The sequence below is a fragment of the Hemicordylus capensis genome, chromosome 1 (assembly GCF_027244095.1).
Source record: "Hemicordylus capensis ecotype Gifberg chromosome 1, rHemCap1.1.pri, whole genome shotgun sequence".
Lineage (NCBI taxonomy): Eukaryota > Metazoa > Chordata > Lepidosauria > Squamata > Cordylidae > Hemicordylus > Hemicordylus capensis.
This window is the reverse complement of record NC_069657.1, coordinates 56,903,355-56,929,233: the sequence shown is the minus strand read 5'-3', so window position 1 is coordinate 56,929,233 and position 25,879 is coordinate 56,903,355. Positions and strand designations below refer to the sequence as shown.

The 25,879-nt window shown below is 42.7% G+C and overlaps 1 protein-coding gene across 8 annotated transcripts in view; it reads left to right on the top strand.

Moving 5' to 3' along the window:
- AKAP6 (A-kinase anchoring protein 6) overlaps positions 1-25,879 on the top strand; it is a 392,941-nt gene that overhangs the window by 306,764 nt on the left and 60,298 nt on the right. For 7 of the 8 annotated variants that reach the window (XM_053282863.1, XM_053282862.1, XM_053282857.1 and 4 more), the window contains 2 exons: positions 1,610-1,756; positions 9,856-10,080. The exons of the other annotated variant lie outside the window; for it this stretch is intronic. In XM_053282863.1, the coding sequence (XP_053138838.1) occupies positions 1,610-1,756; positions 9,856-10,080 (372 nt within the window). The remainder of the gene's footprint in view (positions 1-1,609; positions 1,757-9,855; positions 10,081-25,879) is intronic. 8 annotated transcript variants of the gene reach the window in all.

The window sequence follows — 25,879 nt, the reverse complement described above, 5'->3', positions numbered from 1 at the left end:
TTCGAAGGTTTGGAGTCGAGGTAAACCACCCCCAGTTCAGCTTGACCTCGGACCTGATCCCCCCCGAGCTATTCAGGGGGTTCGCGAGCCATTTATATATATATATAGAGAGAGAGAGAGAGAGAGAGAGTACTTATCTTCTCTGGGGGGCTTCTCTGAGGCCTTGGGGGGTCCTCAGAGGTTCCCCCACACTGGCCTTATGTCACGTCATGACCCAGGCCACTCAGAGGCCCATTGTGAATGCACCACAGCCTCCAAAATGGCTGCCGTGAGGGGGGAAGGCCCAGAATTGGTTGAAGAGCTCCCAATTCGGGTGATTTTTGGCATAAAGCAGGCCAGCATGGGAGGGGGAACTTCCGTGGACCCCCCAGTAGCCTCACAGAGCCCCCTAGCGGAAGTAAGTACTAAAAAATGTATTTTAACTCAAAATGGCTTGTGACCCCCCCCAAAAAAACCTGAACCGGGGGGGTTGAGGGGGGGGGAACCAAACTCGCCTGGTCCAGTTTGGACTTAAACCAAACTGGACCAGCCAGTTTTGTGTGCACCCCTACTGGAATGAGGGGTGTGCATTTACACAGCAGGATTCGCACCGGTCTGTGCGAGATATTGGAGAGCATTTCACACAATTTGGGTTTTTCATTGTGTGTTAGAGCCTAGCCCAGTTTATATCTTGGGTTCTATTTTTGTGTCTGTTTTTTGGACAAATTAAAATTTGCAGTAAAGCCTCGCAGTAAACAGACGGTAAAGCCTGCTCTTTGGGAAAGCTCCTGCTGCTCAACTAGAGAGAAAATTTTTAAATGCCCATAGACATGCCTCAGTCATTAAGCACACCTTAAGTTGCTCTTTGTATCCTGTTCAAAAACATGTTGCAATTGAGAAGTCTGTTGGAGGAATGGCAAAATCTGTTCTTCTGAAGAAACTGGAGTTGTTGGCTAATATACTGCACAGCCTTCCTAGGGCAGGGCAAGAGCTCCACCCTTGCAAACAGTCAAGAAACAAACTGTGTGCAAGGCTTGCTGTGCAGTGCTGGGCAAGTGGACAGGAATGGGAAGTGATATTTGCTTCTCTTCCCTCCCCACAAAAGCCCTTTTTGTGTCTAGGAATATGTTCACGTCCACAAGTTTTGAGCAAACAGCCTCATGTGCAATTTATTTCCTGATTGTTTGAGAAGACAGTGCTCTTGCGCTGCCCTCGTAAGCCTTCACGACTTGTCAGCTACTGGGACAAACGTGGGGAAAAATATTCTCCAATGCATTTAGTAGAATTGATAGAAGAATTCTCCAAAATATCCTCTTCAGTTCTCATTAATGCATTGGCAAATATTCTTTTCCAAGCCCTGAAACAGACCCTCTATGCATCCATTTCTTTTCATCAGTATAAGTAAAAAAGTAAAATTATACATTAGTGCATTATTTTGTGCATATTAGTGCACTATTACACTGGGGAAAAGCATAGTAAACTTTCTGTACAGTCTATCATAGCCATTTAGGAGCTACATGAATATATACTAAACATAAGAGATCATCTTATTTAAACATTTGGCTTCCTAATATTAAATTGGAATTGATAATATTTTCTATAATTAACTCAGATTTTTCATTCATTTCAGAGGTACAGTGTAGAAATGTCAATCAGACACCCCAAAAAGATGGAACTGCTGACTAAGGTTGAAGCTTTGAAAAGAAGTGGTGTTTTACTACCCAACGATCTCCTTGAAAAAGTGGATTCAATTAATGAAAAATGGGAACTGCTTGGGGTATTTGCATTTTTATTACTATTTGTGGGTTATGTGTACATTTTTGTGTCTTGAAGTATGCTGTCTGTCTGATTTCTAATTTGAAGCACAAATATCTCTTTCATTCAATTCACTACATACATTTCAAACAAGCCACTCATGCTATTACAAAAAAACCCAAAACACCCAACATAGTATTTTCCTTGTCTGCTGATATTTTTTTATTTCCTGCTTGTCTCTTGTTTGACTTTAATAATTCTAGTTCTTCAATACAGAAAAAAATGTAAGTAAAATATGCCATGTATTATGGGTATGCACCAAGTCAACTATAATACAGTATATCTGATATACACTGACTGTCATGCTTGAGTGAATGTTAATAGAATTTATTCTGAAGGTACATGTTAGAGACATCTACTCTTTAACTATTTACTATACCCTTAAGATGAAAAGTGGGGATGTCACTACATATTTCAGGTCTCACTGATGGCTCAAAAAACAAATATGCAAATTTCATACAAATCTGAAGTCCTGAGTCTGAGGGTGTAGGCGGGATGCTTCATGCTACCATATTCATTGCATATTTTACAAAAGCAAAAAAAAAAAAAAAAAAGGAAAAAAAGTTCCATATAATTCATTTCATGCTATGATGATTTCAGTCTTAGCCAAACATGAGAAACAAGAATGTGCCAAAAGATGCAGTGTAGTGATTCTCTTATCCTGATATCAATGATGGCATGATATGGGAAGCACTGTTGCTGATTATTGTAAGACACAAGATAGACGTGTGAGAGGAGTCGAGCATTGTGCAACCCATTCTTTTTGTGAATTGCTTTCACTCAAAATTCAGGGTAAGGTTTATGATGAGCAGTATTTCTAATTGAGGGTATAAAACATTTTCTGTGCTGTGAAAATGTAATCTTAAAAATAGTGGCTCACATGATGCAGAGCATTATGGCACTGTAACATTATGGGACTGCTGCGGACTTGTAAGCAGCCCCAACACTGTTCAGAACCAGTGCTTGTGCAAGCAGCACGGCCACAGTTTTCCCCATTTGCTGCAGTGGGGAAAATGGTAGTACTGCTGCTTGCACAACTGCTGGTTCTCAACATCACTGGGGCTCCTTACGAGTCCATAGCAGCCCTGGGGCACAGTGTTACGGCAACATAATGCTGTTCATCATGTACGCTAGTGGCTGATATCAGGACTAGCACTGCACTGGTGTAATAGTGCTCCGCATTAACACTGTGCTGTTGTAAGGATGGGGAGGAGTGGTTTTCACTTATCTCCTCTTCCCTCTGAAGCCTACTGTGCCTCCCAAAAATGGGGGGGGGATGCCTGCACTGCACAGAATGCTTCCAGGCAGTGGTGTAGTGAGGATGCCAGGATCCCCTGTTCAGCCTGCCAGTGGCGGTCCCCGCCACCCCAGTCACACTGCTCCATTTTTTAGGAAGCTTCAGCGAGCACTGAGTTCCTTGCCTGGTCAGGAATGCATCTCTCTGCCTTTGCAAGCAGGCAGAGGTGATCCCGGGTCCACTACAAACACGGCTCTGGCCAAAGTTTACTTGCAAATGGGGCATGCAGTTCCATTTGCAAACATGGCCATGGCCCCTGCGTCTGACATTGGACACCAGTGCATCTGATGTCAGGCACAGGGGCATGGCCCACCAGATGCCACTAGAAGCTTACAGGCAGGAGTTGAGGGCATGCGTTCTCTCCTGCCATTACTCCCCTGCAACTGGTACTCAGAGGCATGTTGTTGTTGTTTTAAATACTAAGCTGTGCAGGTTGGCCAGTATTTCCGATAGTCTAACCTATTTCTTCTCTAAGAGGATTTTTAAAAAATAAAATAATTTTAAAACTCACATTACCTTTAAAAACAATAACAATTTATGGTTATGTATAAGTTTCCACACTCCATTCCATGAGCAGCTCACCACCTGTGGTTCTCTGGATCCAAACCAGTTTTTTAAGCATTGATACAAGTCGGCAGATTTCTGAGTGTTCCAATTGGTAAAAGTAACATAAAGGTGTTTTTTATTTCTAGATTATATGGTACAATAGAGTAATAATGAGCAGCTTCTTGACATCCTTTTTTGAAAATGGTTAAAAAGCATTATATAGTTTTTAAAAGTAGAATATAGGAATATATAGCTGTCTCTTTTCTTCCGCTAATAACATAAAGCAGCTAATATTCGTGTTGTAATGATTTTATTGATTCATATAAAAATGAGATTTGATGCCTTGTTTCAGCAAAAACTATACATGTGCAGACACCGGCTTCTGCATGCATATCCCCTGTAAGATCCGTGCACACATGTGTTCAGTGTATCCAGTTCTGAAAACTAGATCTCTTCATACAGTTGTGTGCAAAGTTCCTAAACTTGGATCAGGCACCAAGCTTGCGCTACTGGACAGACAGTCAGTCCTGTGATCTTTGGGAAGCGTAACTAAGGCTACGACTATTTTAAGTGTATCCAAGGATTTTGGTGTGCCCAGTGGCACCTTTTTAAACTTCCCAATAAGTCTAACAATAGACTTAGTGCTATATCACAGTCTGCCTTTCAACATTCCCTCAGTTTCGGAAGTGCTTTGCCATGTGACATGCAGAGTGCTGCTGCCTGAAAGACTCAAGTCCAAAACTCCCTTGAGCATATACAGGACTAGCTGTGAATCTCTTTGTATCCCTGCCTGAGCATTTGATCAATTTAATTCAAGCACAGTTCTAAACTTCTGGTTACTCTTGGTAGGATATACAATCAATCAGATGAATAACTAATAAACTTTCATTCATTAAAATAATCAGATTTTAAAATATAAATAAAACACTATCCCATCATTGGAAACAGATTTCAAAAGCCCTAGCTTTTTGCATGCTAAGATCAATATGCAATTTTATATCACTTTTTCATATTAATTTCTGCACTTATAAAAAGTTGCTTTTCCCCCTCTTAAATGAAATTGCATGTACAATAAGCAGTTTTTGATTGAGTTTTGCTTAATTTAATAATAAAAAAAAACCTCTGTGGAAACTAACAACACTAGGCATACTGTTTTAATTGGCATGATTACATTTTAATTGGCATGAAAAAAATTGAAGACAAGGATTTTAACTTCTAACAATGGTAAAATAGAGAGATATGGTTTTTAATATTACTTTCATCTAAGGTGAACAGTGTGGAATGGAAATACATTAGAATGAAATGTCAGTGGTGCGTACAGTTTAATCTGTGAAATTTTGTCCCCTGTGCTGAATATTACTCTGTCTCAATTGCATATTAAACAACCCTATCAAGGCAGGCATTGGCATCTGCTGTGCTGACACAAATTGTGAATTAAATGAAATTGATGTCCTCTGTCGTATATTTATGAAGACGGACCATTCTCTGAAGTATTCTGTTTATGAAGAATTTATGATTGCAAACTGTTCCAGAACAAAAAAGTGGCAATAAATTCTTTTTTGTGACCCTACCCTCCAAGGGCATTGATTTCACCTCCTGCTGCTACTTTTGTTACAGCATAAAAACAATAGCTAAAGCTGGAATCCACTGAGAGCCTTCAAATTATCAATATTTGAGCCATCAAAATAGAAGGGTGTTGCCAAGAATATGTGTTGTTTTTTCTGTTATGATCTCCCAAACACACTATTTGCAGAATGCTTTGGAATAGATGAGTAGCTGTTGATTTAATTCAGTGTGTGTTTTGAAGCTTATTCTTAGAATTGGTCGACAGCCATCCCACTGAATGGGATGGGGCTAATTCTAACTTGGACATAGGTCCAAGGGTCCCAAGTTACTCCAAACATACCTCTGCGCACACACACAAACACACAAGCAAAACTGAACCTTTAATATTTCAATACTTCTAGCTATTATCTAAACTGGCACCAATTCATACTGCATACAAACACTTTTATGTGCAAAATAGCTAGTAAATTTTGCAGTATTGGCTAAACCTCCTGGTAGATAAAGTTGAACCACTCACAACATATAAAATCTGAACCAGATTCCACCTTGCAGATGCAATGACAGCAAAGAAGTGATTCCCCCCGCCGCATGTAATCATCATTTTAAAATTATCTGTCTCATCGTTGACTAGATAGCTGCATTCTAGTTAGCTATACTTCATCATCTATCTTGGCTCCCTCCAAAACAAGGCATCTGTGGCTGCAAAGTAATTGGGGGATGCTTAAAAGCCTTCACTGATTCCAATGGAATTTTATTTTAAGCATCCAGGCTAGAGAACACACTACATGTTACATTGCAACTATATCATGTTAGCCTGATGGCACCGTTTCAGTTGCAAAGCATCTTTGGAGGAGCCAGTTTGTAGTGAGAAATGGAAAGGGGATCTTCAAGAAATTCCATCTCTCGCGGTTTTTGCCTCTGCTAGTGTTCCAGTCCCATGTTAAACTCAAAAACCTAGATATGGAACCCCCTGTCAGGGCGGAGTACCTGGAACTAGGAAGTTTCAGGGAGAATACAGCTGGCAGGGGAAGTGTTAACCTTTCCCCTGCCTCTTTCCTTTTACAGAACATATCTGCCCAAGGGCACTTTTCAGTGGAGAAGGGGCTGTTGGGCTAACTTTATGCATGGCAAACAGTGTAATATGTAGTTTGACCACTGGACTAGGGGTGTGCACGAACCACGGTTCGAGCACCGGTTCTGTGCCATGGGGAGGGGAGCGGGAGCTTTAAGAAAGAGGAGAGCAGGTCCTTACCTGCTCTCCACCAATCCATGCCACTTCCTGCTCAGCCCAAGTACCCCTGCATGGCACCAGCATGCACACGGTATCCACACATGCATGGGTGCCATTTGAATGCTCAGCAACACCACACAAATGGCACCTGTGAATGTGTGGATGCTATGTCCATGCTGGTGCTGTGCAGGGGTTCTTGGGCAGAGCAGGAAGCTGCATGGGGCAGCAGAGAGCAGGTAAAGATCTGCTCTCCTTTTTCTTAAAGCTCCCGCTCCCCTCCCTGTGGAGTGTAACTGGTGCTGAACTGTGGTTTGTGCACATCTCTACATTAGACTCCTTTGAAACCAAGTCCAGTCAGATACTGTAATGTCAGTATTAGTCAACCAAACTGCATATCCAGAGTAATTTCATATGCCAATGAGGTCTTCAATAGAGCAGCCATCAAGATCCACATAACACCAAGCAGTGCTTTCTAACAAATGTGCACAGTGCCACAGCTCTATTTGTGTATGTATTTATTTCATTAATGTACAGTACTGCCCATCCAAAAACAGCTCAGGAAATTCACAATAAAAAATAAAACCATTTAAATATTAACATAAAAATAAAACCAATGAAAATATTAACATAAAACATTTAAAGACTATTGACACTATTTAAATATTAAAAGGCAGGCTGAAAAGATGGGTCTTTAGGACTCTCTATCTCTTGAAGGCCTCCAAAGATGATAAGCCTCTTATGGAGAGCATGTTCCACAACCTTGGGGTGGCTACAGAGAAAAGTGAACCCCAAGTTGCCACCAGATGAACTGGTAGCATCCAAAGACAGACCTTTCCTGATGTTCACTCTGTCAAATCCCTGGCGAAAGTCATCTGTCAGGCCAACCAAAGTTGTCTCATTCCCACAGCCTGCCCTAATGACAGTTTGAAATTAGTCCAGATAATGTTTCCTCCAAGACCACTTAAAGCCACCACCCTCGTGATCATCTTAACCAACCACAGGATGGAGACCAGCCTGATTATCCATCACCTAGGATGATGGATCTAGGCAGGCTCCTTAAGAAGAGGTCTAACCATTGCCTCCTTCAAACAAGGAGGTATCCTGCCCTCCCTCAGTGAGGCATTAATGATGTCAACTAGGCTAACTCCAATAACTGCCCTGCAAGATGAAATCAGCTATGTTGGGCAAAGATCCAAAGAACAGATGGTAGGCTGTACCACTCTAGCAGCTTGTCTACGTCCTCAGAAATCAAAGATTGAAATGGATCCAATCTAATCTTACAAGAGGAGTTGCTGGACACCCCCATAACACACATAGAATATGTGTAACGGTTGGAGACCATGGATAGGCTGGGATTTCTGTTAGCGTACTGATCACTCTGCTGCCCAACAGAGTCCCTAACTCAGCTGACGGACTTGGTCGCAGGACTGGCATTGGAGTCTCTCAGGCTTATGCTGACGGAGGACTTCACTTTGGGATCAAATTGTCCAGGAAGGCTCAGGAGTTCATAGCAGCCATGACAACTTTGGTCCTATACAAAGCGGTCTGGGAACTGATGCATATTGCTGGTCACATGCTCAATTTGGTCTTTTATTCTGATCAGGGTGGTGTTCCATGGCTGGGGACTCCTCTGATTTCCCTATTGTCATGGACAGACCACCAAGTGATTAAGGTTGGACTTGCAAACACATCCCAGCTCTGCAGGGGTGAGAGACCTATTAGGATAGTCTGCCTGAGAAGGTTATTGGATCCAATAGGATTCCAAGAAGCCTTGGAAGGATTTAGCGTTGGTTCTGCTGGTGATTCGGTTGATGCCCTGGTGGAAAACTGTAACAGCAAACTCACCAGGGCAGTAGATATGATTGCTCCTAAGCATCCTTTCCAAACTGCTTCAGAATTAGCTTCATGGTATTCAGAAGAATTATTGGTGCTGAAGTGGCAAGGCAGATGACTGGAGCACATATTGAGAAAGTCTCAACTCAAATCTGACAGGTTACAACAGAGAGCACATTTGAAGACGTATGCAAAGAAGCGATACGTTTCTGCCCGCATTGTTGCATCCACAAGCTCATGTCCAGCTGAGTTATCCAGGGTTGTGAGAGGACATGCAGTAAATCAGTACATGTCCCTCCTTCCTTGAATCTAAATTTGGAACCATCAGTTACTCATTGTGATGTTTTAAATGAATTTTTTGTGGATAAAATCTCTTATTTTCAGGCTGACCTGGACTCCACATTTATCACATAATTTGTAGTGAAGGTGTCTAGTGACTCTCATGCAATGAACTTGGATCAGTTTCAGACTATGACTCCTGAGGACATGGACAAGCTGCTTGGAGTGGTGCGGCCTACCACATTTTCCCTTGACCTTTGTCCAACGTGGCTCATACTCAGCTCCAGATTGTTCAGCTCCAAATGGTTCTGGATGAAATAGATTATTTAGATCAATTTCAAACTGGGTGGAGACTGCCTTAGTTGGCCTGATGGATGATTTTCAACAGGGAACTGGCAAAGCGAGTGTGGCTATTGTGGTGCTTTTTGATCTCTCGACGACTTCCGATACCATTGACATTGGTATCCTTCTGGATTGTTTGAGGGGGTTGGGAGTGGGAGGCACTGCTCCTACCTCTCGGGCAAATTCCAGATGATGTCACTCAGAGAATATTGCTATTCAAAACAAGAGTTCCATTATGGAGTCACACAAGTCTCCATAATGTCTCCAATGCTTTTTAACATCTGCTTTCTGTCAGTTTTGGTTGACAGGCCAGCTGCGTCAATTTCTTGAAATAAAGAATGGCCCTGATATCTGAGCATGATGCATCTTTTAAACATGGTTATTATCTTTATTTAGCAGGGGGAGAGCAACTTGCCCTATCCATCCCCAGCACAACATCCCTTCAGTGGCCGTTGCTAGTGTCTATCTTATGTTTCTTTTTTAGATTGGGAGCCCTTTGGGGACAGGGAGCCATTTTATTTATTTATTTATGTCTATGTAAACTTCTTTGGGAACTTTTGTTGAAAAGCGGTATATAAATATTTGTCATATTTGTTGTATGGTGACCATTTTATCACACTTCCTATATTTGACCATACATCAGTACCAGCCACCGGATACAATTCTCATTACTATTTGGTAGTATTGGAACAAATGACCAAACTACTCTGATGTGAAAGAGCTCACCACAGGGTTTCCTATATGGGCTTGGATACCTGGTTTACCAAATGGTTATATATGTGTTACTGCATGGTAAATGGTAGTCTGCCTGCACCCAGAGAAAGGTACTAAATGACCTAAATAAGAACTTTGTGATAACATTGGTAATATCTAGATAAAGATTCTGTTGATGAGCTATCAGATGTACATGCTTTGAAACACAAGACTAATCTATGATTTTTGTTTTTTGTGTTCTCTTTTGCATTAGAAAACTCTAGGAGAGAAGATCCAAGACACAATGGTGGGGAACAGTGGGTTAGGTCCACGTGACCTGCTTTCGCCTGAAAGCGGCAGCCTGGTAAGGCAGCTGGAGGTCAGGATCAAAGAGCTGAAAGGGTGGCTGAGAGATACCGAGCTTTTTATCTTCAATTCCTGTCTGAGGCAAGAAAGCGAAGGAACAATAAATGCTGAGAAACAACTGCAATACTTTAAGGTAATAAAAAAAAATTTTAAGCACAGCATTTATACAAAGGTTGCTCTTTAGAGTAAAATAAAATATGAAGTACGTGTGTTAGTCCCATGTACCTGCATATGTAATCATGTACACATTTATTTCCTGTATATTTGTATGGAGACATTGCTTTTTCAGTAATGGATCTTAATTTTAAGGATAAATCTTCCTGTGCAGAAACATTTAAAAGGATCAAAATAATTTCAGCCTTACATCTTAACTCCTTATAACTGTCTCATTGTATTCGGTACTGAATCCTGTATACTTCATCGAGCTTAACAAAGACTCATTGTGTGATTTTAGGGACTAAAATCATGAATTACTCTTGCATAGGTTTAGCATAAATAAGAGGAAAAGGAAAACACATGCATCTAGATCTTATGCTTTGTGTCATAGTAGCACTTCTATTCTGGTACTATGATCAATGGCACCTACCTATTGGTACTGGCAAGCTAGTACTCTGGGAAAGTCCCTGTGCCTTATGAGTGGCTTTTGAAAGGCAGAGCAGGATTATGCTTGCCATAGCATATTATGTCAGTGGTTTATAGCTGCTTCCCTTGCAATCACGAATACATATTATGCTGATTTAACTAAGGCTTCATTCAGAAGCAACTCTATTTTTTTTTTCTCCTTCTCCTTTCCCTCCTTTTTATTTCTGCCTCCACACATATACACCAATCTCTACAGGATCCTCACAGGGACAAACTTCTAATTCACAAAACATAAGAGAATGCTAAATAGAATACAACATATCCCATTCTTTATAACAATCAGAATTGGATTTATTTAAAATTTAGTGACAAAGTCCAGAAGTCCTTTAGGTGGTCTTCTGTAACGCACACTTCTCCTAAGTCTTGGCTTCTCTGGCACAAGAGCTGTTTGTGATTTTAATTCTCCATCACCAAGGATTCTCTATCACTTTCATCAGCTTCATCTGTGAGTTCAAAACTGGAGGCAACATCAAATTCGTCTCCAGTTCCTCACTTGAGATCAGACTCATTTTCTCTTCTCTCATAATATGCATGCTTGAAAGTCTCAACCTGTTCCATTTCTTTCTATCATATAATATGATAGAATCTCCTCAGATTTCAGTTATTTGTTTTGGTTCAGAATACTGGGAACATCCCTTTCGCACTTTATAATGCAACTGTACTTGAACAAAGCATTCACCCCATCTGAAACATTCACTGTTTTGTACCCCATTTCCCATCCATGTACAGTTTATATTTTTGTTGCTTCTTCCTTACCCAATCATGAATCTCTGCACCCACAGGGTTTGATGGCACAGAAAGCCCTGTCAGTTGCTGCCATTGGGCAAGTTTGGTGGTAGCTTTGCGTCCTCTCAGCAGTTCAAGTGGTGATTTTCCTGTAGTAGAATGAGGAGTCGTTTGATAAGTAAATAGAGTCTCAGGGCTGCTGTTGTGTAGTAGCCAGTTTTAACTTTGCTTCACTAATATGTTTGTTCTTTCCACTGAGCTATTCCCTCAAGGATGCTACAGTACAAGAAAATAGTCTTGTGTTTTATCCCATAGTTATTCAAGTATTGCTCCATTTTAAAGGAGGCAAGCTGCGTCCCATTGTCAGTCACTAGTTCTTTAAGAAGACCTTCTCTTTCAAAAACTGCAACCGTGAATTGGCTCACCTTGACTGTAGTACTGTTGTCAGCAAATGATACTGGTCACCTATAATAGTAATCTACCATCATGATAACAAATCTTTGTTTTGTGGGTTGGTTATCAAAAGGCCAGAGCAAGTTTTTCGCAGGGACCATTGGGATACCCGACTGGTGTCAAGGGAATGAGGAAAGTATTCTGCTAACAGCACAAGCCATACAGTGCCTTCAGTGTGTTTGTCCACACCTGGCCACTAGAAACTTTCTGTGATTTGTCTTTTAGTCAAGCTCATGCCCAGGGGACCTTCATGGGCAATTTTGATTACTTTTGCTTGTAAGGAGGTTGGCATCCCAAATGATCAGTCCTCAGCACCAGTTCATTGAGAAGGGACAGCTCACTTGCTATGTGCATGTATGTTTGAAGATGTTCAGGTACCTTTTTTTTGCATGGCAATCTATTAGTTATGCACGGTTTATATTCAGTAAGCAGTTGATCAGCACTCAGGGTTGCTTTCCATTCAGAAGATGTGATCACTCCATGAGTGGATTAAGCTATTTGAGCAATTACTACTCATTGATCCTCTTCTTCTGTAATCTCCACTTGGCCTGGAAGTGGAAGTCAAGATTTAAAAATCTGCCATTGTATTCCAAAGACCTGGAAGATATTCCATGTGAAAATCAAAGTCCATAAGTGGTGATCCTTTTGGCTATTCTTGGGGTCGCTTGACTGGATCCCCAAGTAGTAAATAAAGCAGATAGGGATTTATGGTCAGGCCATAAAGTGAATTTTCTGCCCCACAAGTAAGTCCTGAAGTGCCTCATTTCCCAGAAACATGCTAGAGCTTCTTTTTCAGTGACAGTATACATCTTGTCTGATGCAGTAAACATTCTGGAAGCAGAGGCAACTGTAACTTCCCTGTCCCCTTTCTGCTAGCTCAGGACTGTACCCAAACCATATTCAGAAACATCCGTGGTTAAAATAGTGTACCTATTGGTGTCAAAAGAAGTGAGAGTAGGGCTTTCAGCAGTGGCCAATTTGATAGTCTGAAAACTAGCCTTGCAAGATGCATCCCAATTAAACACAACATTCTTTTAAAGAAGAAGATGCAGTGGAACAACTTTGCAGGCCAAGTGACTAACAATTTAGAGTAATATTCACAGAGTCCTAAAAATGAGCAAAGTTCATCCTTGTTGTATGCTGCTGGTGCTTCCCGAATAGCTTTCACCAAGTCTTTTTTGGGATGTTCATCACTCTGAGATATTGTGTGTCCCAAGTACGTCACCGAGTGTGTGCAAAATGGACATTTCTCTGCAGAGATAGTAAGTCCATGTTATTGGGGTTTTCTTAAGACTTTGGTCAGTTTAGCATCATGTTCTTCAATGGTTATGCCAGACACTAAAATTTCATCCTGTAAGTCTGTGAGTCCCCAAAATTGCATGTATCATTATTTGAAATATTCAGAGGCTAATCCAGAGGGATTGAAAAAAACCCCCTCAGGAGTAATGAAGGCTGTGTATTGACAAGAACATTTGAGCAGAGGAATTTGATGATAGGCCAAAGACAAGTCCAAAGTTGTGAACACTGAGGTCTCTTTCAGAATATGCAGCATTTCATTTATATTGGGTAATGAATGACAATCAGCTACCATGTTGGAGTTCACATCTCTTAAATCTACACACATTTGATTCCCTCACATCAGACCCATCCAAATGGGAGAGAACCATTCTTTTTTGAAATGGGAGAGACCCATTCTGATGAATCAACAGGCTCTATGATGTCAGCATGCTATAGTCTTAAAAGCTCCTCTTTGGTGCAATGCTATGGGTACATTACTCATTTTGTGTCGTATAGGTATTGCATTTGCCTTCATCTGAATTTTATATTTGAAATATATGGCAGTGCCTGGATTATCAACAACGTCCGAGAAATCAGCAATCATATCAGCATATGGATGCTCCAGGTGTGGAAACAGCCAAACAGCGGCCTGGGTCCAGCCCTGTCTGGTGGCCCCTCAAGCAACATCCCATGCACGTCACGTCATGTGCATGGGGCGTGGCGCAGGCTCCAGAAGAGCCCCGAGAGAACACATCCACCGCCCGGGCTCCAGCAAGCCCCAAGCCAGCTCTGTCCTTTCATTTCAGGCAGTGTTTGCTGCCTGAAAGCCTCTATTTCCCTTTCTCTTCTTCCATCGAGGGAGAGAAATGGAAATAGCTGCTTAATGACAGTGCAGAGCTTGCTCGGGCTCTCTGGAGCAAGAGGTGCGCCCTTTTGCTCGTGACACAAAAGGGGGTGTGGCCTCGAGCTCCGGAGAGCCCAAACAAGCTCTGTGCTGTCATTTCAGGCAGCACTTGCTGCCTGGAAGCAGATATTTCTTTTTCTCTCTCTCTATGGAGAGAAAACACTGCCTGAATGCTGCAAATGCTGCCTGAAATGACAGGGCAGAGCTGGCTCAGAGCTCACCAGAGCCCAGGCAGTGGGCAGGGGGGTTTGCTCGGGACTCTTCTAGAGCCTGAGCCATGACCCCCTGCGGGTTTTGGCATCCCGGGTACTCTGAACCCATTCGCACAATGGTAGCTGCACCCCTGGGATGTTCCATCATCTGTAGTACAGGTTATGTGTTATTTGGGTCTTATACTCTCCAGAGATCTTTCCGATGTTTCCAGCCTAATAATGAGACTCCTTTTTGTGACATGTACACTTTCCCTTCTGCTGTACATCTTTTGTATTTCAGGTCAGCAATGAAATATCCATTTATGGTGATAGGGGAACTTCTGTATCATCATGGCTGGATGTCTCAAGGCTGCAGATCTGATTTAGTAAGGAGTTCCTTGTAAAGTAGATTAGAAGTATATGGAGAACCATAATCAGCCATTATCTGCAATTCATGGCCATTAGGTTTTACGTGATATGGAGAAGCAGGCTCCGAGTCTGTCACACTTAAAATGCTATCTGGAAGAGGGTTATCTGACTCATCCTTATATGGCGAATCAGTAATGAAGTAGACAGCACACTTGCAAACCTTATCAAAGTGTCCCCTTTTCTTGCACCTGTTGCAAGTGACCTTCCGTGCAGGACAGTGAGCAAAATCAGCTTTGTAAGCAGAATTTCCACATCATTAGCATTGGTAGCTCTTCTGTCTTGTGCTGCCACTTTTTGGGGCAGTGCCATATGAGAAGATTGGGCTTGGAATTATTTAGACTGAACAGCCTGGATTTCAGGAGTTTGGTTTAGGGGTACCAAAGAGAGCAATTTGGCAGAGTGACGAGCATTTTCCACCCTCCTAGCCATCTCTGTAACTTCATTCAATGTAAGTTTCCCTTCCAGTAGCAAGTAAGTTTCCCTTCCAGCTTGGAGCAGTTTGTTTTCATAACAATCTGCTCCCTGATAATTTCATCAGTAAAGTTAACAAACTCACAAGTTACATCTAAGGTACTTAGATTGACATCTAAGTCAATCTAAGGTACATCTAAGGTACAATATCTGTGAGATATTGATTGATAGATTCACCAGGCAATTGGGATCTAGAATAGAATTTGTAACGTTCAGCAATCATATTCAAAGTAGAGTTGAACTGACCATCTAAGGCTCGAAGAGCAGCTTCATAAGAATTGGCATCCTCTTCCAAGTTGCTAGGTAAAGGCAAATGAATATATATTATTCGTCCTTCAGAGGGCCCAGACAGTGAAGCAATATAGCCTTCTGCTTTGCTGGAGTAAAATCAGGGGTCTGTATAGTGAAGAGGTAATTGCAGAAATAGGACCTCCATTGTTTCCAGGAAAGAGCATGTCCTCCTGGGGTGGACAAGAAAAAAGATGGTGGTGGGATTTGAGCTATGCTGCAGTGAGTACTGATAAGGGGACAGTACCTTCAGGGGTTCTGCAGGTCAGGAAGCAGGAGAAACAATCAGCAGCAACAATAGTAGAATTCAGCAGTTCAGGAATGTAGGCCCAGTAATGCAGTGAAAGGAAGATGCAGGAATTTTCACAAGCTTTGCGGCCTCATATGCGTTGGTTGGTTGATTGATTGATTGATTAAGTGCCATCATGTCGGTGTCAACTCTTAGTGACCACATGGATAGATTCTCTCCAGGATGATCTGTCTTCAACTTGGCCTTTAAGGTCTCTCAGTGGTGCATTCATTGCTGTCATAATCGAGTCCATCCACCTTGCTGCTGGTCGCCCTCTGATTCTCTTTCCTTCAACTTTCCCCAGCATTATAGACTTCTCAAGGGAGCTGGGTCTTCGCATGATGTGTCTGAAGTGTGAAAAATCTGGATTGATTTGTTCTATGATCCATTTGTTTGTTTTCCTATCTGTCCATGGTATCCTCACATGCATAGCTGGTTCTGAATCTCATTACCAAATGTTTTATAGGAACAGAGGAAGCTGCTATATACTGAGTCAGACCATTGGTCTATCTAGCTCAGTATTGTTTTCACAGACTGGCAGTGGCTTCTCCAAGGTTGCAGGCAGGAATCTCTCTTAGTCCTATCTTGAAGATGCTGCCAGGGAGGGAACTTGGAACCTTCTGCTCTTCCCAGAGCGGCTCCATCCCCTGAGGGGAATATCTTACAGTGCTTACACATCAAGTCTCCCATTCAAATGCAACCAGGGTGGATCCTGTTTAGCTAAGGGGACAAGTCATGCTTACTACCAAATATCAGCTCTCCTCCTGTGGGCTGGTATGATCCTGTGGGCTGGTATAACTTCTTCTCTTGTCAACATGAAGAAATATGCTGGTTTAACTAAGGCTTTATTCAGAAGCAGCTCCATTTTTTCACCTTGTCCTTTCCCTCCTGTTTCTTTCTGACTCCACGCCCCACACTCTCTACAAGATCCTCACAGGGACGAACTTCTTATTCACAAAACATAACAACAACAAAAAGACATTGTAGAGATAGAAAAGATATTTAAAAAGGATTGGGGGGAACCAAAATAATCAGGGGTCTGAACTGGAGTTCCTTTCTTGTGAGGAAAAGTTAACACACTTGGGGCTTTTTAGTTTAGGGAAAAAAAAAACCTAAGGGGGTGACATAATTATGCATGGTGTGGAGAGAGTTGAAGAAAAGCTTATCTTCCTCTTCTAAAACACTAAAGCAGGGATCATCCAGTGAAACTGATTGGCAGGAGATTTTGCCAGACCAAAGAAGCTATTTCTTAGCTTATAATCTATGGAACTTGTTTCCACGAGAAGTGGCGATGGCTACCAGCTTAGATGGTTTTAAAAGGGATTAAATTATTGAAGCGAAATCTATCAGTGGTTACTAGTCTTGATGACTATGTGCTACCTCTAGGTTCAGAGGCTCCGGATAGGAGGTTCTGCGGAACAGTGTCAGGAGAGGGGCATGCTTTCATTTCCACTTGTGGGCTTTCCTGAGGCATATGGTTGGCCACTGTGAGAGAAGAGATGCTGGACTAGATAGGCCTTTGATTTGTTGTAGCAGGGGTCTTCTTACATTCTTATGTTCTCTGTATGGTTTGTTAACTAATTATAGAACAAACAAGGATATCATACCAGGATCAAACAAATTGTGGTTTGTTCTAACTGGTTTGTTACTGAGCAAACTACAGTTCCCCAAGTTCATGCATGACTCAGCACTGCAATGCATTCTGAAGTGAATGCAAAAACTTTCACACGTCTTCATTTGTGTGAGAGAGAGGAAGAAAGGTGGGGGGAGGTGCACAAGCCTGAAGCTCCCATAAGTTTATTCATGTAGCGGTAAACTATAGTTTAGAATTATGTCTGAACTGAGCCTTCATCATGATTCCAAGTCTGAAGCAAAACATCTCTACATACTGTATCCCATTCCTGTTATTGCCTTCTTCAGGTACACAAGCATGGTTATTGAATATACTAATAAATGGGCAGTTTTGAGGTAGAACACATAATGAGGTTATTCACATGTGCAGCCTAACCCAGGTTAGGGCATCCCAGCCTGGATAAGGCTGCAGGTGTGAAGTGTCAGGAAGGATTCAGGGTGATCCTGGCACTGCTTCTGTGCCTAGCCCCAGTTTTTAACCCAGCATTTAGCTGAGGTTAAGCAACCTTGTGCTTTGCTTAACCTCGGCTGGCGATCGTGTGCACAATTGCGGCTGGGTTAAATGGCTTCCCCCTGGCCCACCTCCATTTCCAGCAGCATTATGCAGGAGGAAGTCGTCTCACTCCCAGAATTCCCCTTCACCGCACTGCTGCTCATTTGGTTGCATGGCACAGCAATGGGAAGAATTATGACACTCATCTGCTATGGAAAGCAGGCGGTCTTCTGCTTCCTCCCACCCAGCCCTAAGGAGCGTGTGGCTGGGGTCATGTGCACAACCTCATTTTGTTGCATAAAAGGAATTTCTTTTCACATCTGGATATTCCTGCATGGTGGATGTTTATTGTTGATTGCTTATATTTTAGCATAACATAACAGCAAGGAGGGGGCAGGAGAAAGCTTCTTGATTTCCTGTTTCTGTGCTTCTCTGTCACAATGAAACCTGTTATCTCTACCACACCTTGGCCCCATGAAACATTTTGCTACATTTTGCTACAGGTTCATGAAGGAAGAGCATGGAAATGGGATGTCATTTTGTTTCACCATTGCTCCCCATGCATTACCATCACACCCAAAGCCACTCTTAAATGTCTTCAGCCATTGCTGTCCTTGTTATAAAGACATGCTTCCCACCCATGCAACAGCCATCTTCAAAATGTTTATTCTTACACTACATTTCTTAGGGGTATGCAGCACATTGACTGCCATCTTACTAGGTGTTTTCCTTTGCAGACAAAGGTCTACAATGGAATTCATCGTAACATGTGGTGGTTAACTAGTTTTAGGTGTTGGTTTAACAAAGATTAGAATATTCCCACAGTGTACATCTGCTCATTGTTAAATACAGAGTGTCATACTAAATGAACTCTTGGTCTGATCTTGGAAGACAGTTCTAATCTTAACAGCCTGTGCGGAACACATTTTAGGAACCATTTCCATGGCATCTGAATACCCTTTGTAGACACCCTCGCCAGAGATAAAAATGAGAAGTTCTCCTGACAAATATGTTTGATATTGATAGATAGACAACTGTAAAGTCAACATTAAGTATAATAACAATGAATAAAAATTAAATAATAAAGTCTCTGCTAGGATCTGGAACAGTACTTACTTGAGAAGGAGCTATATCATGGACTTCTATCTGACCTGGCAGAAACAAAAGAAGGGTGTGTAGGAGTGACATTTGTGAAAATAGGACACTTGAAGCCGCCTTCTGACTTGGAGTCAGAGCATTGGTTCATATTTCTCAATATTGTCTACAATGACTGATAGAAACTTTCCAGGTTTCAGACAGAGGTCTTTCCCAACCCTACCTGGAGATGCCAAGGATTGAACCTGGGACTTTATGCATGCAAAGTATGCGCTCTGCCACTGAAGTACTGCCCATTGCAGCAATAACTAAATAAGAGACAATGGGATGAGTCACCTCCTACCTGGCCTGTCACCTCCTACTCTCTTCTCAAAGTAGCCCTCTGGAAAAACTACCGTATTTTATGGACTATAAGACTCACTTTTTCCCTCAAAAAATATCCACCCAAATTCAGGTGTGTCTTATATGTTTTAACAGTTTAATATGTTAAAACTCTGAAAAACTGGATTAAAATTAAGGTGCGTCTTATATTCTGTAGCGTCTTATAGTCCGTAAAATACGGTAGTTGTTCACCAGGGACCTCTAACATATTACATAACTGACTGACAACTAAGTCACTAGGAGAGGAGAGCTGGTCTTGTGGTAGCAAGCATGACGTGTCCCCTTAGCTAAGCAGGGTCCACCCTGGTTGCATTTGAATGGGAGACCAGAAGTGTGAGCACTTTAAGAAATTCCCCTAGGGGATGAAGCTTCTCTGGGAAGAGCAAAAGGTTCCAAGTTCCCTCCCTGGCTTCTCCAAGATAGGGCTGAGAGAGATCCCTGCCTGCAACTTTGGAGAAGCCATTGCCAGTCTGTGAAGACAATACTGAGCTAGATAGACCAATGGTCTGACTCAGTATATGACAACTTCCTATGTTCCACTTTTCATATATTACTTATTTTCAAAATGATCGCTATCGTTGTATAAAAAACAGTTATAAAGGCCATCCTCCCGACTGTTACTGGGGCAGGGAGGGAGGAGAAGGGAGGATTGAACCTACCTTTCCCCACCAGACGATCAGTTGTCTGCTGTCTGACATGCGGCTTGTCACCCACGTGATCCACACTGCTCTGAGAAGCGCGGATCTCTGGAGGCCAGGAAAAGGAAACCCAGCCTCCAGATATCCCTTAATGCACCATGAGAAGAGCGCGGTGCATTGAAGGATTTCCCCTCAAGCCAGGCTCTCTAAGCACACAGCTCTGAGTCTGCTTGGGCTGCATACAGCCCAAACATACACACGGCCATGTATCTGGGTAAAAAGGCAGCTTAAAGTCCTGGGCTACCTGGGAAGGCAGCACTGGGATCGGCCTCAATCCCGGTGCTTCACACAAGAATCCCTACCCAGGTAGGACTGCCCAAGCCTCGGTAGGGCTGATTATGTGAACAGCCTCATTTAGCTGTGGTAAGAACACATCACTTTCCCACAAAGATCTGGATAAAATCTTCAAGCTCTCTTTGTCTCATTAAATTTAAAATCCATGATAAGTAAGTTTTCAAATCCCCGCTAACCTCTTGGGGGAGCAAACATAAGAGAAAATGGATATAATTAACAATATGAAGTGTATAATACATGTATTTCAGAGAAAGCATTTAGAACGTTTTCAGGAACTTTAGTAGATAAACCCGCTGCGGTTTCATTCAACTTACTTTTTACTTAGCTAAAAATACCATCTTATTCGTGTTCATTATGGCATGCAAATCATGGTTTCACAATAAAATTGTTAATATGATATTCATACAGATGGTGTACATAATGACCGTACACAGACAAACATTTCTATTAGTAAACAGTAAAATGGTAAATTTTGCATGGCGGTGCTGTTATTCCAATTGCAGAAAGAGAAATTTATTTGTTCGTATTTTTAAAAGGGACTGTTTCTGATATTCAAAAGAATCAGAAGTGGCACACTTCCAATTTCACATGCAAAGCAAGGAACCTATGAATCTTTTCAGCATCTGAATTGGTCCTCAATTTATCTATTTAAATTGTGGGTATTTTGCTCTGTTGAAGTCTTCTAGAAGAGTAGCAGTAGGAGTAGAGTAGCAGTAGGAGAGAGGGCATGCCCTCACCTCTCACCTGTGGGCTTCCTAGAGGAGTCTGTTAGGCCACTGTGTGAAACAGGATGCTGAACTAGATAAGCCTTGGTCCTGATCCAGCATAGCTGTTCTTATGTTCTAAGATCAGTCTGTCATTTATTATAAGATGACTGCAGTTCTGAGAAATGGATCAACTCTTGTTCATTCTGTAGCACTACCTACCACACAAGTATGGCGGTTGGGGAGAGACTGGAAAACCCATTCTAATAGATTGTTGGAAACATACTCTAGTCTTTCATACAGCTCATAAATGTTTTGGCTTTTAAAAATTACTTCTTCAGAAATAACTGAGAGCAACTGTTCTAATTATATTTATAATGTGAGTTCCAAATATATACTTGTGGCAACTCTCTGCCTGAAAGATGCCCTAGCTCATCTTTTCAGTTGTAGTAAGGCCATAGAGCTTAGCATTCACATTTAGCCTCTTCCTTTTGGACTTCCTTTCACCTGGCATCGTACTATGTGGCCTTGAGATAATCACTGTCTCAGCCTATTTATTTACTGCTTTTACATAGTACCTTTCTGCCAGGAGTGAAGCCAGCTGAGTGGCAGCCTGAGTCTGGCCCCGCCTGGCAGCCAACAACATCCCGTGCGTGTCCCTGAAGCCCCCAAGGGTGTGTGCCTCGGGCTTCAGAAGAGCCCCGAGCAACCCCCCCCCCGCCCACGCCCAGGCTACTAAGAGCCCTGAGCAAGTGCTTCCCCATTCTTTTCAGGTGGCGTTTGCCACCTGAAGGCATCTATTTCCCTCTCTCTCCCTCTAGAGGGGGAGAGAAAGGGAGAATAGGTGCTTTCAGGCAGCAAGCGCTGCCTGAAATGACAAGGAAGTGCTTGCTAAAGGGGGCGTGGCCTCGGGCTCCAAAGAGCACTCGCTCTTGGTTGCTTGGACTGATCAGCCCTCCTCCCACCCATTTCAGTGAAGGAAGTCCGGTCACTGTTTGGGGCCAAATAGGAATTTTGGGGGTCATTCCTGATTGGCCTTGGTTTGGCCTTTTTTCACTGACTTTTCACTGAAACTCATTTAGTGTTGTCACCTTTTGATTGGTCACTTTGCCGATGAGTGTGGGTTAATTTAAGTGTATTAATTGGTGTTTGACTGGAGGACCATTTAATGGTGAGTAGGTAAGCCAAGGAACAGCCTATGCAGGTCTTGCGGCCCTTGGGCTGGGATCCACCCTTACTTGGGGGCAGGCTGGCACCCACCACAGAGTGTTGCAGCCTGGGTGGATGGGGCTGTCTGACCTCCCTTCTGTGGGGTTTCACCCCATGGCTGTTATGATGTACGCATTGTCTGGGCAGAACTAATGCCCACTCTGTCACCCTTGGTTGAGCAGTCCTCCTTATGAGACTGACCCTTAGTTGGGGTAACCGCATTCTGAGTTGTCATGCCTCACTGCAGGATTTGTATTAACTAAATTAATAAAGTGGCCCTAGTTCATCCAACTGTACGTGTCTTTTCTTTATTGAGGCCTGGGGCCATTCTGGCTTCTGAGGCCAGAAGCTCTCTGGCCTGTGCTTCTCTTCTGGCTCCCCCTCAGATCACACAGGTCTTAAATTGCCTCTATCAAGACTGAAGAGGTGCTGCCCCAGCAGAATTCTCTTAAGCCATCTGTGTTCTCTTCAGGAGTTGATGGCTTCTGCTCTTCTGTTTTCTCCTGAGGTGGCACAGGTCTTTAAGTAGCTTGCAGGAAGATGGGTGAGGGACTATCCCAACTGAGTTATCTCAGTAATGTTGGTGCTCTCTTCAAGAGTTGATGGCATGAGTTCTCTGGCCTGGCTTCTCCTCAGCCTAACCTTCCTGACATGGTTGTTTTAAGGATAAAATTGCCACTTCTCCTGCTTAGAGAAAAGGAAAGATACACATGTAATAAATAAATAGATCCTCACAGTTGGCACACACTGATTTCAGAATGTATATATTGGATTGGATCCAAAGAAGCCCTTTTGCTGGCAAAAGATGTCTTTAGCTTATGCATTAGCAGAAGAGTTGCTTGAGTTGCTAAATCCAGATAAATTCTTCCATTTGAGTGACATATTACCAGAGTCTGCCTTAATTTTTAGTTAATTTAGAGTTTGTTGTTACTGACTGTTAATACATTAGTGGCCCTTTAAATGAGTATACACATTGGATTGGATATATATTTCTATACTGCCCTATGTCCAAAGATCCCAGGGCGATTAACAAGAAGATAAAAACAATTCAATAAAAACATAAAAATGGAATAAATTCAGCTAAAAATTCAAAAAGCAAGGGACAGCTCATTGGCCAAAGCCTTAATAAAAAGGGCAGTCTTCATTTTCCTCCTAAAAACTGGGAGCCTAAAGGCTGGGAGAAATGCTTGTATCCTCCTTATTGACCAACTACAACCCCCAAAATACATCATTGCACTGCACTGGTCTTCCACCAGTGCTTGTGCAAGAGTTCATGGAGCAGCATTAATATAGGTTGCCCTTTTGCTGTTTGTTCTTTGGATCCATGGCAATCTCAATTCTCAACAGTCTGAGAAGCCACAACCAATAGTCTTCCTAGTGCATACACATGTCATGGCATAGCCACGTGTGAGATGATCATGCTTGATGGTCTGCACATCATTTTCTACATAATTCCCTATACTGGTGAAACATCAGAAGTGACCTGGAGGTATTTTGAATGAGTCACAGTCAACAGACCAATCAATTGCAGAGGCATCACTGCATATTCATTTTGATGCCTAACTGTCCCTATGGGCTAACAATATAAACAGATCAAGATTTAAGTGATGAACTAATAAACAGGAAACAATAATAATAAATGATGTACTACAAAATTTTATAACCAGAGAAGCACTAAAAATTTGCAAAAATCAGCATACATCAGAAATGGTTTATATATGTGTAGAGTACACGCAAAAAGTTCTTACAGTTTTATGATATTCTCAGGATTACATTATGTACCCTAGTAGAGTTTATTTTGAATCTATACTTTTATTTCATTATAGCAGCATCAATACTCAGAATAATAGGAGGAGAGGAAGTACAGCTACCTCACATTTCTAGTTCCCAGTACGTTTTTGCAACTTCCACATCTCTGTCCGTATGTACAAACATCTGATGCAGGAACAGTTTGTTGCAGGTGGAAATATGAAAGTGTCATTATAGAGAAATGTTGGGAACAAGAAGCATGAAGAAACCTGAGGCACTAGCCCTTCCTGATATTTTGTGGACATCCAAAGTAATATTCAGGACTCAGTCATGCAAGCTCTTGACTTTGCCACCGCCGCTGCGGCTGCTGCTGCTGGAAAATACTCAGGGGGCCTATACCCATGATTGAAGAATGGGCTTGGACGGGGTGAGGGGAGGAAGCCGCAAGCTGCAGGGGAGGTAACTCCCCTGCAAATGTTCCTGTCCATGTTCCTGGGCGGCCGGATCGGCTGCCCAGATGATTGCCGGCTTCTGCCGGTAGCAGGGAGGGAGCCCAGGGAGGCCCCCGGAGCTTGCATAATGTACCATGTGAGTGTGCAGTGCATTATGGGGAGCCTCCCGATGCTGGTCGTGAGGTTACTTGTGTATAAGTGCCATGCTAAGCTGCATGGCACCGACACATGAGCATTTAGCCTGCCTTTTGGGTGTCCTTGCACCCAAAATCCGGGCTAAGTGGTAGGCCCCCTAAGTGGGCTTGCTGCCCTGCCACTGAGTGGCTCCCGGCAGTACACATGCACACCAAAAACTGGGCTGGGCTTTCTTAGCCCAGTTTTCAGTGCACATGTGAATAGCTTCAGGGTGTGCTGAGTTCCAGCCTCAGCAGCATATCTGAGGGATCATGGGGTACACTGAACTATGCATGGTTTTGCTTTTCATATACCATTACAAAGGCCTGATTATGTCCAGTTGAATTGACATACTAAAAGCCAGTCCACACAGAGCTCATTACACGCCAGCAGAACACAACCCAGAACATGCTGCCATGTTGGAACTCAGCATAGGCTGAGCGTTTTCCAATGGCAGTCATACACTGACTTGTATAACACTGTCAGGTGACTGGACTTGTGACAGTGACAAAGTCTTCAAGAGATACTACTCTATTTTTTAAACAAAAAACAAAAAACCTCTTGCTAGAAATTGGCTGAACCTGATCAGTGGTGGCTGGTGAAGTGGTTATCTAGTAGGAAATTTTTGCTGCACTAGCCGCCTCCAGTTGAAGGGGGAGGGAATTTCTTCCCTTGCTTGTAAATGTCAGGAGATGGGGCGGGGGGGGGGGTCAGGAGGCATCTGGAGAGGAATGCTGGTCTTGTGGTAGCAAGCATGACTTGTCCCCTTAGCTAAGCAGGGTCCATCCTGGTTGCATATGAATGGGAGACTTCATGTGTGAGCACTGTAAGAGATTCCCCTTAGGAGATGGAGCCACTCTGGGAAGAGCATCTATGTTCCAAATTCCCTCCCTGGCTTCTCCAAGATAGGGCTGAGAGAGATTCCTGTCTGCAACTTTGGAGAAGCCACTGCCAGAGTGGGTAGACAATACTGAGCTAGATGGACCTATGATCTGACTCAGTATATGGCAGCTTCCTATGTTCCTATCTCAGTCTGCTCTGTGCAAGCTTGATGTTACTGTTTGCTTTGTTGCCCCGAATTGTGGATCTGGGGTAACTGGCATCAGTGGGGGTCGGTCAGTCAGTCAGACTGACCAGAACCATATTCATAGTCAGTCAGATCCATATTCTTGTGAGGTGCTGGGCAATGTGTACCCTGCCTCTACTGGATAGGGTTCCTGTCCCTATCTAGCCCCAACACAGCATCCCTTCAGTGGCTGTTGCTACTGTCACTCTGTCAACCTTATTTATTATTACATTTCTATAATCTACTGTCACTCTGTCTACCTTATTTATTATTACATTTCTATACTGCCCAAAACTTGTGTCTCTGCAAGTTTA